The sequence below is a fragment of the Chiloscyllium punctatum genome, chromosome 11 (assembly GCF_047496795.1).
Source record: "Chiloscyllium punctatum isolate Juve2018m chromosome 11, sChiPun1.3, whole genome shotgun sequence".
Lineage (NCBI taxonomy): Eukaryota > Metazoa > Chordata > Chondrichthyes > Orectolobiformes > Hemiscylliidae > Chiloscyllium > Chiloscyllium punctatum.
In genome coordinates this window covers 72,926,733-72,939,179 of record NC_092749.1, presented here as the reverse complement: position 1 = coordinate 72,939,179, position 12,447 = coordinate 72,926,733, and the positions used below count along the sequence as shown (strand labels likewise).

The 12,447-nt window shown below is 40.5% G+C and overlaps 1 protein-coding gene across 3 annotated transcripts in view; it reads right to left on the bottom strand.

Annotated features, from left to right (window-relative positions):
• cnksr3 (cnksr family member 3) overlaps positions 1-12,447 on the bottom strand; it is a 190,771-nt gene that overhangs the window by 81,951 nt on the left and 96,373 nt on the right. For all 3 annotated transcript variants that reach the window (XM_072581041.1, XM_072581042.1, XM_072581043.1), the window contains one exon: positions 5,504-5,703. In XM_072581041.1, coding sequence (XP_072437142.1) covers positions 5,504-5,703 — 200 coding nt within the window. The remainder of the gene's footprint in view (positions 1-5,503; positions 5,704-12,447) is intronic.

Sequence of the window (12,447 nt, the reverse complement as noted above, 5' to 3'; positions counted from 1 at the left end):
CAGAAGGCTTCTCCAAATTGATGGCTCTCGGTGCTCGTCATACAATTATAGGGGGAGATTTTAATTGTATTATGGACCCGGAAATTGATAGGATTCCCAAGAGTACTGCAGGAGTATCCCCCAGATCCAGACAATTGGATTAAAAGGGAGAACAGCAGCGTCTGCTCGAAGCTCGCTTAAAAGCGGTTGATACAGCATACAAACCTTCTGTTATTAAATTACAAAGGATTACGGCCCTTAGGACAGCTCTAAACACCATGCTTACCCAAACGGCTAAGAGGGAAATATTATTTGCAAAACAAAGGTTATATGAATTTGGTGATAAACCTGGTAGATACTTAGCATTCCTCGCAAAGAAAAAAACAGCTCCTCAAACTATTATGTCTATCAAGGAAAGTGCGGGTACTCCAACTCAAGATCATAAAAGGATTAACACAATCGTTAGAAAATGTGATTCTGATTTATATAATCGCAGGATTGTGAAGACAGAGCTAGGAGGATGCAGTCATTTTTTAAAAACCTGACCTTTCTGGACCTAACTCCTGAACAGGTATCGGTCATGAAAATCCCCCTAACAATCCAAGAAACACTTGATGCAATCAGGCAACTTCAGGAGCAGTAAGGCACCTGGTCCAGCTGGCTTTCAAGCTGAATTCTATAAAGAATTTACAGGAATATTGGCTGGTCCAATTATGGACATGTATAACTACTCATAAAGTCAGGGCTGTCTCCCGCCTTCGCTGAAAGAGGCAAATATCTCTCATTCTCAAAAAAAGGAAAGGACCCAGAAGATTGCGCGTCATACAGACCAATATCCTTGCTAAATGTAGATCTTAAAATCCTTTCTAAAACGTTAGCATTGGAGGATAGAAAGGGTACTGCCACATATCATAAAGGAGGATCAGATGGGGTTTATTAAGGGCCGTAGATCATCCAATAATGTTAGAAGGGTTTTGAATGTGATTCAAGCCTGCCATCAGGGAAAGATACCAGGAGTAGTAGTCTCATTAGACATGGAAAAGGCATTCGACAGGGTTGAGTGGTCATATCTGTTTTACACATAGGAAAGGTCTGGCGTTGGAAAGGTGTTTATACAATGTTGAGACCCATTTGGTAATGATCCCAAAGCAGTTGTGATTAGGCTCAGATAGCTTCAGTACAGATAGGGACTCCCATCAGGAATGTCCTCTTTCGCCATTGCTATTTACGCTAATAATTGAGCCACTGGCAGAAACTATATGGGTTGACCCTAACATAATGGCCCCAAGGATTGGCACAGGAAAACATAAAATTACCCTTTATGCAGATGATGTTCTTCTATTTCTCAGTAATCCTTTGATGTCCATACCTCATTTAATCCAAGTTATTAATACATTTAGTGCATTTTCAGGCTATAAAATTAATTTTTCCAAAATCGGAGGCTATGCCAATGGGTGGCCTTGCTAGTATATCCCACCTATTAGACGAATCCCACTTTCCCTTTCGGTGGTCCCTGGAGGGTTTCTTATATTTAGGTATTTTTATCACCCCAGTATTTGGTCAGTTATACAAGGCTAACTTTGTGCATTTACTGGAAAGAATTATGGAATAATTCGGTCTTTCGGTGCACCATGTTGGTAAGGAAGTCAAGGGGAATACATTCCATGATCAATCTGTGCCAGTTCAAAAGTCCAGGAGGGCCCTCAGCCACCCAGTTTACCAAAATATTTTTTCTTGCACAGAAAGAGAGAATAGAAAATAATCTCTTCCCGTGCATCACCTCCAGCAATGGGGAGACCTTCCAATTTCCTGGTTAGGCAGAATAGCACTAATTAAAGTGAATGTCCTGCCCAGTCTCCTATACCCTACGAGAATGCTTCCGGTGATGCTGCTGAGGCTGGCACTACGTAAATTGTATGGCTGGCTGGGTTCCTTCATCTGGAATCATAGACGGCCCCTCATTAAGCTGAAGAAACTACAGCTTTCACAGGCAAGGGGAGGACTGGATTTCCCAGATTTTAAGAAATATCAGTTAAGTTCCCTATTAAGCTACATAGATGATTGAGTCTTGTCTGACCCGCAATCAAGCAATTTGGCTGGACGTCGAGGCTTCTCAAGTAAAATGCCCACTTATTAACCTCTTGTTTTCAAACAAGAGGAAAATCATACGGATCACTGTAAAATATTAAATACAATTAACGCTTGGAATATAATGCGGTAAAATGAGGGCAACTCACATAAAACATCCCCCTATACTCAGATAGTGGGAGCATGGGGGTTTCAACCAGGGCTTACAGATGCCACTTTTAAACTCTGGAGATCCTGGGGTATCTTCTGTTTAGGGGATCTGTTTAAAGAAGGGGTCCTGATGTCTTTTGAACAGCTGCATCAGAAATTTGGATTACCCAATGTTGGTCTCTTTCGATAATTCCAAATTCGAGATTACATACATAAGATGACTACGCTATTAGGTAGTCTTTATAAATCAGAGAACGTAGAGTGTTATGGTCAATGGGGGTATCTTCGGTCAGCACTATTTATCATTTAATATATGATAAAGTATCGGGCGACATGGACAATCTGCTTAAAACATGGGATCAGGATTTGGGACTGGAAATCTCTGTAGAAATGTGGAATGACATTTGGGAAAATGACAGAAAAATCTTCATCTGCATCAGAACTCAGGCCATTCAGTTGAAGATACTTCATAGGGCCCATATAGCACCGGACGGATTGGGAAAATGTAAGGCAGGAGCATGTCCAATGTGTCCCAAATGTAAAATAGAGGTGGGCACTCTTGTACATTGCTTACGGACCGGTCATAAGATCTGTAGATATTGGACTAAAGTAGCAAATGTTCTGACAGAAATCTTAGGAACGGAAATTAGAGTGGATCCAGTATCTCTCCTTTTGGGCTTTTCGAACTTACCCTCCCTGGATATGCACGGGAAGAGATTATTTTCTATTCTCTTTCTGTGCAAGGAAAAATATTTTGGTAAACTGGGTGGCTGAGGGCCCTCCTGGACTTTAGAATTGGCACAGATTGATCATGGAATGTATTCCCCTTGACTTCCTTACCAACATGGTGCACCGAAAGACCGAATTATTCCATAATTCTTGAATTACACAAATACAGATATTTCGGCCATCCTAACAAGGGCTTTTATTTAATTGAGATGGCGAACCTGCTGGTGCAGGGCCCCTTGGGAGAGGAATCCTGCACGAATACGGGTTTTGTTATGATTTGATGTTAACACATTCCGAGCATGTATCTCACTACCCAATTTCTGTTATCCGTCAGTTTTTTTCCCCTGAATAATGTGAGAGACTTAATTATACACTCTGGTTAGTTGTATGCTAGATTAGTAGTTAGTTGAGTTTTGTTTTTTTCCTCTCGGTATCTCTTTTTCTGTTTGATAGATTTTGGTTATTTATTTATTTAAGATTCAATTGTATATTAAATGTTTATACTTGGGGTTTTTTTTTATTTGTAAACTTGTAAAATGTTAAATTTTCAATAAAAATATCTATTAAATAAAAAAAAATTTAAAAAAAAGAAGTGAGGCAGAAGATAGGAAGTTACAGGCCTGTTAGCCTGACCCCTCTGATTTGCGAGTCCATTGTTAAGGATGAGATTCCGCAGTACTTAGAAGCGCATGATAAAACAGGGCTGAGTCAACACAGCTGCATTAGCAGAGGTCATGCCTGACAATCTGTTAGAATTCTTTGTAACAAAAACAGAGAGAGCCAATGGAGATGATTTATTTGGATTTCCAGAAAGCCCTTAACAAGTTGCCATACAGAAGGCTGATAAATACGATAAAAGCTCATGTTGTTAGGGGAAAGGTTGTATTATCATAGTCTTACCAGACCACAGGGCTGCTCTCTTATTAGAGAGACACAACTGGTGATGATTTAACTTAAGGGCCAACATACCTCAGGGAAGGAAGAGGTTGAGAGGAGAGTCCTTCATGATAACCTCCGCTGATAATGGGAACTCAACCCAAGTTGTTGGCATCACACTGCTTCACAAACCAACCAGTCACCCATCAGAGGCATGGATAGATGATTGGCCGACTGGCAGAAGGCAGACAGTAGGGATAACAGGGAGTTTTTCATGGTGGCAACCAGTAACTAGTCATGTTCCAAATGGGTCAGTGTTAGGACCACAATTATTCACATTATATAATAAAAATCCTAGACGAAGGAACTGAGGGGAATTGTTGCAAAGTTTTCAGATGACACAAAGATAGGTGGAAGGACAGGGAAGATTGAGGAAGAAGTCGGGAGGCTGGAGATAGAACTGGATAGACTAGGGGAGTGGGCAAGCAAGTGGCAGGTGCAATACCACGTAGCAAAGTGTGAGTTGTGCACTTTAGTATGAAGGATAGAGGCATAGACTATTTTCCAAATAAGGAAATGCTTCAGATATCTGAAGAATAACGCAACTCAGGATTCCTAGTTTAGATCCTGAGATTAGCATTCAGGTTCAGTGGCAGTTAGAGGCAAGTGCAACGTTGATCTCTGGTCAGACTGCATTTGGAATATTATGAGCAGTTTAGAGCCCCGTATCCAAGGAAGGAGGTGCTGGCATTGGAGGGAGTTCCAAGAAGATTCATGAGAATGATCCTCAGGATGAAGGGCTTGTCATATGAAGGGCAGTGGGTCTATACTCAATTGAGTTTAGAAGGTTGAGGGATGATCTGATTGAAGCTTACAGAATACTAAGAGATCTGAATAGAGTGAACATGGCGATGTTTCCATTGGTGAGAGAGACAGGGGCCCCGAGGGCACAGCCTCAGTGAAAGGATGACCCTTAGAACTTAAAGGAGGAGGAATTTCTTCAGACATTTCTTCTTCTGTGGAACTCATTGCCACAGAATGTTGTGAAAGTCAAGTTATTGAGTTTCTTTAAGACAGAGATACATACGTTCTTCATTGGTAAGGGGATCATTGGTTGTAGGAGAAAAGGGAGGAAATGAGAAATACATTGGCCATGACTGAATGGTAGAGAAAACTTGGTGTGCCAAATGGCCTAATTATGCTCCTGGACCTCAAGACCTAAACTGCCCACGGTAATTGCTCAGACTATTAAAGGAACAAGAATGAAAATTTGTAGCTACCATTAATTTGGGTGGTCATATACCACTGATTTTTAACTCCGGTAATATTTTACATGTATAATCAGGAGTCAATTTTTTTCACCTTCAGAGCTATTTCCTCAGGAAAATGACTGGATTTTTCACTTCCAACAATAAGTGCAAAAATGCACTAATGTTGCAGGCACAGCTACTAAAACGGATTGCTACTTTAATGACTCCTGTTTTTTTTAAGGTTTAGCCACTGAAGCCTTTGACAATCCAAATGCTGAGAAGTCATTGCATCCAAAAACTTTTGCCTGCATTCTACCAGGTTTTACACATTTCAAGAACAAAAAAGGTGCAGGATAAAATTTAGTTTCATCTGAATAGACAGCGCATCATAATGAAAAGTGTACAAATATTTCAGTTGAAACATTGCTCACCTGTCCAACCATGCCAACAAGGCCTTAGCAGCTGCAATAAGGTCCACCACTGAGGTAAGGAAATCATTGGGAGGTTTGTGAGAAGTGCCATCATAAGCAGTGTTTTTTCTTCTACTGCTGATAAAATTCTGAAGGCCACTGGTAGAAGCCCGTAATTTCAGGGCCAACTTCTTCATGCTTTCTGTTTCCAATCCATAATTCTGCAATTAAAATCAAATTGTTAGAGTTGAAGTAAAAGCTTTGAACAACCTTCCAACTTTCCTTGTTTATATGAAGGTAGAGGAGACTGGAGGATTAGTAACGTTGCACCATCTGATTAAAGAATGATAAGGTTAATCAAGGCAACTGTCACCTGACAATCGTGGAGACATTTTTAGAGACAACAAGATGACAAATTGTTCAATGTTTAGAAAAGCACGAGTTAATAAATTAAAATGGTGCTGTGCATGTTGACTTTCAGAGGTGAATACATCACTCAAACAATAACTCCATAGGCTTTAAGGGACAATGAAAATATCTGCACAAAATTGTGTAAGTGATAGAAAATTGCTTGTAATGAACGAGAGAGGAAAGATAAATGTGATGCTCCTCTCGGATGTATTAATACTGTAGTTTAAACTGTTGATTTTGTGATGCATACATTCACAATCTGGAAACAGATATAAAAAGGCCACAATATCAAGTTAAGATGTGAAACTCCAATATAGTTAGCAAAGAGAACAGAACATAGCAACATCAGAAATAAAATTCCAGGCCATGGCTGGATTTCCCCACAGTGCTATCATATCACTATCCCAATACCTCAACTTACTTTTGAGAAAAATAAAGATTTACTTAATGTATTCATTGTTCGAGAATCCATTACTCTCTGGGACAAAGGAGAATTCAGAGATACATGACACTCGAGTGAAGAAATTCCATCTCATCTCAATTTTAAATGACAGATCCATTATTGCGAGGTTATGGAATTATTTAGATTTTCTTTAATGCAGGAGGTCAAGAATGATAAGAATGTGCAGAAATATTTGCACAAATTTCAAACTTATATTGTTTTCCTGATTATGAACTATTTTTGCATGGCCTGCAGCTCACATTAACCTATTTTGGAACAGGGTTATCACTGGGAGCTCTATTGGATATTTGGATTTCTTCTCTGCTATTTGTGTTCCTCTGCAGGCTTTTGAAACATTAAAGATATAAAAAGGCCTTCTTGGAAAGCTCATGACAACTTGGGGAAGCATGCTGAGCAGTTGGGAATAGTCCGACGGGTAGTGTTCAATGTTTCAAAATTTTATCACAGAGCATTTGATCATGACATCAAGGTATATGGGACTTAACTGCAGCAATTCATCAAAGGGCTTAGTTCTGAAAAGGCAAATTGACCATTACATTGACCAGCACAATGTGAGGGTTGAGAAGAATTACAGTACTTATGGTGGTAGTGCTAAGCATTCATAAAATGACAAAGACAGTGTTTGGAATTATACATGTAGTTATCTAAAGTGAGTTATGAAGTTTTGAGGCCATAAACTGGGTGGTTGTTCATTATAACTGAATTGGGATAATTGCGCCCACGTTTCTCCCATGGCTTGCTCATTGAGACCACTCTCTTCATGTGTCAGATGAAAATGAGACAAGTATGGAGTTCTAGAGCCATGTTTGAGATTTGAAAATTCATAGCAGACTGACCTCTACTTCTTGAAAATATGCATCTGTGACAATGCTTTATGTTCCTCACCTGGAGGGATATTTTCTCAGGATCTGCCATTAAGAATATTTTATGTTTCAATATTTTGTTTCTTCTAAATTCCAAATTGACTGGAGTGGACTGCAGTGGTTCAAAAGGGCAGCTCACCCTCACCTTCTCAAGGGCAACTAGTGACTGGCAACAAATGCTGGCCATCCAGTCACATCAACATCCCACGAATAAAAATGAATACTTTTTTTAAAAAAAATTGAGATTCCATGGAAGGGGGAGCGGAGACCTAGGTTTCAGGTTTCAAGTTTCAAGATGAGTTTGTTTGGAATTATGGTGTTGAAGACAGAGCTATAGTCAATAAATACGAGCCAGAGACAAGTATGCTTGTTGTCCAGATAGCAGGGATAATCCAGGTCATTACAGACCTGTGAGCCTTACATCAGTGGTAGGGAAGCGACTGGACAAGATATGAAGGGATAGGATATAAGCCCATTTTTTGCCAAATGGGTACATCAGTGATAGGCAGCATAGTTTTGAAGAGATGGCAATGTTAATTGCTGAGGGAAAGGATTTAGATGTCATATACATGGACTTTAGTGAGGCGTTTGATAATGTTCCCCATGGTAGGCTGATGGAGAAGATGAGGTTGCATGGAGTCCAGGGTGTTCTAGCTAGATGGATAGAGAACTGGTTGGACAACAGGAGACAGTAGTCGCAGAAGGGAGATTCTCAAAATGGAGACCAGTGACCAGTTGTGTCCCACAGGGATCAGTGCTGGGACCACTGTTGTTTGTGATATACATAATTGATTTGGACGAAGGTGTAGGTTGCCTCATTAGCAAGTTTACAGATGACACTAAGATTGGTGGAGTAACAGATAGTGAAGGGGACTATCAGAGAATACAGAATATAGATGGATGGGAGAGGTGGGCAGAGAAACGGCAGATGGAGTTCAATCCAGACAAATGCGAGGTGATGCATTTTTGAAGATGCAATTCAAGAGCGAACTATACAGTAAATGGAAAAGTCCTGGGGAAAATTGATGTATAGAGAGATCTGGGTGTTCAGGTCTATTGTTCCCTGAAGGTGACAACGCAGGTCAGTAGAGTGTTCAAGTAGTCATATGGCATACTTTCCTTCATCGGACAGGGAATGGAGTACAAGAGTCGGCAGATCATGTTACAGTTATATAGGACTTTGGTTCGGCCACATTTGCATAAAATCCTACTCGCCACATTACCAAAAGGATGTGGATGCTTTGGAGAGGGTGCAAGAGGAGGTTCGCCAGGATGTTGGCCTGGTATTGAGGGTGCTAGCTATGAGGAGAGGTCGAGTTGAAAAGAAGGTAGTTGGGGGAGGGGGGTGGGGAGGAGGAGATGGGCCTACAAAATCATGACAGGTGTATGTAGATAGGGTGGATAGTAAGAAACTTTTTCCCCAGAGATGACTCAATTACAAGGGGTCATGAGTTCAAAGTGAGGGGGGAAAAGTTTAGGGGAGATATATGTGAAAAGTTCTTTACGCAGAGTGTGATGAGTGCCTGGAATGCGTTGCCAGTGGAGATGGTAGGGGCGGGAACTATAGCATCATTTAAGATGTATCTAGACAGATATATGAATGGACAGGGAGCAAAGGGATACAGATCTTTAGAAAATAGATGGCAGATTTAGATAGAAGATTTGGCTCTGGGCGGGTTCAGTGGGCCAAAGGGCCTGTGCCTGTACTGTAATGTTCTTTGTTCTTGTTCTAGAAAAATCACACTGTGGAAACACTGTCTTAAGTGTTGACACTGTAATCACATTACAGCCAACACATGTTTTAAAAGCTTATGCTGTAGAAACAGCATCCCTAAATCATCAATCACATTACAGCAAGTTTGTGTTGACAAAACGGCCATTATAACAGAATGACCTGTAACTCTGTTCTCGTGCAATCTCACATAATAAGAAAATCATGCATTAGATGTGCCATTTAAACTAATGGAGCCAGAATCACATTGCAGCCAAAACAGGCAAGGAAAGTTTGTGTTCTGCAAATAACGGTCCAAATTCTTCAATGGTGTTAAATCCAATTCGCATTGAAGATACACACATTATCGCAGAACCAACTGTACTAGCCCTCACTTCAATTCTGCTTGTAAGCCAGGAGGAGCAGCACAGTATTATGGTTCGATTTTCCAAAATATGGCTGGGACATGGAGCGATAGGTACCTTTTATATTTATATATAAAAGGACATGGTAGCGAGTTTTGAGAAGATTTGTAGCTCAGGTTGAGGTTCTGGATGTAGGTTTGCTCGCTGAGCTGCAAGCTTTGTTTTCAGATTTTTCATCACCATACTAGGTAACATCATCAGTGAGCCTCAGGATGAAGCACTGGCAGCGTGGCTCACTTTCTGTTTGTGTTTGGGTTTCCTTGGGTCAGAGGTGACATCATTTCCTATTGTGATATCATTTCCTGTTTTTTTCTCTGGGGGTGGTAAATGGAATCCAAGTCAATGTGTTTGTTGCTAGAGTTCCAGTTGAAGTGCTATGCTTCTAGGAATTCTCATGCATTTCTGTGTTTGGCTTGTCCTAGGATGGATGTGTTGCCCAGTTGTAGTGGTATTCTTCTTCATCTGTATGAAAGGATATAGTGAGAGTGGGTCATGTCTTTATGTGGCCAGTTGATGTTCATCTATCTTGGTGGCAAGTTTTCTGCCTGTTTCTCCAATGCAGTGTTTGTTACAGTTCTTGCAAGGTATTTTGTAAATGACATTAGTCTTGCTTTTTGTCTGTATAGGGTCTTTCAACTTCATTAGCTGCTGTTTTAGTGTGTTAGTGGGTTTGTGGGCTACCATGATGCCAAGAGGTCTGAGTAGTCTGGCAGTCATTTTCAAGATGTCTCTGATGTAGGGGAGAGTGGCTACGGTTTCTGAATGTGTTTTGTCCACTTATTTGAGTTTGTTGCTGAGAAATTGGTGGATTGTGCTCATTCTTTATGGATGTGTTATGTTAAGGATATGTTATTAATATAGTACAGAAAAAAGGAAATTATGTATCCTGCTCGATTACTTAAGAGAACAAAAACAAGAGAAGGCTAATGCTGACACATTAAAAGTTGGAGGCCAAGGTGTGAAGTGGGGATTGATCAGGGATAACATCTATAACAATCTCAGTCATCCAAGTCGAAGCTTTCTTTTAAAAAAAACTTCCCATTGACTTTCATGTTCCCTCTTTCTAAACATGTAACTTTTTGCCAGGTTATATGTTTCTGCATTATCTTATGCCAGTTCATGTAATTATTAACACTGACAGCGTGCAGGAGGCTGCTACTGAATGTAAGAGCATGGAGCATGATTTTCATTCTCACAAATGGAGCTGAACAACAAGTGATACTGAACTATAATAAATCTTGTGAAGTTTCCCTTCACAAGGTGGTGAGGTCAACTGAAAAACCTTTATTGTTTCCTAGCAAAGAACAGGCAAAATACATCAGACCTGCATGGTTTACTAACCCTTCGTAAATCTGCTGATCTCAGTTGCATGAATGTTGGATATATGCCAAGTGGGGATCAGATGCCTGCTCACAGGAAGGAATACCGAAACATGCACACATTCAAAATGATAGCAACTGCAGAGTTTGACTTTACAATAATAACCTTCTGTCTCAGGCTTCTTCCCTTAGGAGTGACTGCACCAGGAAAGAACAGCACATATGATTCTCAGCTTCAATTGTATGACTGCATTCCGGACACTCACGAAGTTTCAAAGCGCCCGTAAAAGGAGGGGGTGTGCAGGAGGTTTTCGATGCAAATATCTGGGGTCTTAACTCGAGGCAGCACTGGCCACTGTGGAAACCTATACCCACCTCCAACATTCTCGTAGCTCTTCACTTTCTGTCAACTGCTCTCACAAGTCTTCTCACCACATCCTCCCACCTCTCAGTTTTTCACCAAGGTCATAAATTTCTGGATTCGCAGTGGGGTCAACAGTGGAGAGAAAGATGTTGAGCATGCGTAATGTTGTGGAATATAATCAGGAGACAAACCTCCTACCAAGCTATTCAGATTAGCTCCCTTGATAACAGCAGCCCACTCCAGGGGATTTTCTCCAAGGAGATGGGGTTACTAGAATTGTAACATTCATTTATTCCCGACTCCCAGCAAAATAAAAGTTGGATTTAACTCACCAAATATTAGTCACCTCTGTAGAATTAATTCCAAAACAGAAAACTGCGCTTGGTTCTTTTCAAGATTCTTAACCATATATCAATAATTACAGGAGACTAGGGGCATTTCTGCTGCCCTCTACATTGAATAACTTTACTTACCACATGCCAGTAATGGCTGCCTACAGTCAAGGACTAAGTTTTAGGAACACGCAACTAAAAAGTGACAAGAATAGGATGGAATTTTTTTTTAAAAAACCTTTTCATTTGAATGGGGTCTGCTTGTCCTCAGTGCCATGGATTTTGATTAATTTTTACGATTCTGAGCTTCTCTGCAGGACTAGGAATGAAATTGCGCTGAGAGCAGGATTCCAGCAAAAGAAAACAGTAGCCAAGGAAGGCTGTTGCAGACTACATTCTCAAATTAAACAAATTCTCACTGTATTAAGGTGTGAACTAAATGTCAACATTACAGGCATGTTCACTAGAGGAGCAAACGAACAATAAAATCCCATAAAATCTTCTGAGCAAAGGCAATAATCAACTGAGAAACACGAATGAGGCTACATCCATGCAAGTCGTAGAAAGATAGATAGTGCTAGATCACAAAGAAATTCTTTAATTGAGCCTACAGTCAATGTCCACAGATTTCACGGAAGTCAAGACAACAGCCAAATTCACTGTCACTGAATTAGAAAAGCATGTTACTGCTGCCATGGTAGAGAACCATTTAAATGCCCCATTTCCACTAAAAATACATTACTTGTGCCTACTGGCTGGATAGGATTTACTTTTCCCACAGGTAAAGGAAAAAGTGAAGCTCCAGATCATAGCCATGCAGTCATGGTAGATATGGAACTAGTTAAAGTGTCTAATATGTACATTAGAGGACCTCAAAGTTATGGAAACAGAATCGGATGATATCTAATATGAAGATAGTCTACAAAATCAACCTAAGAGGACAGACTCGCCATAGGGGGAGTGCAATGCAGAGTCACATTAGGCAGATATTAGCGATGGCAGGACTGTTGTATTAAGGAGTGTGGTGCAACTGAACCTGTATTCTAGTAGAGAACATGGTGAAGGTGGGAGGTCCAG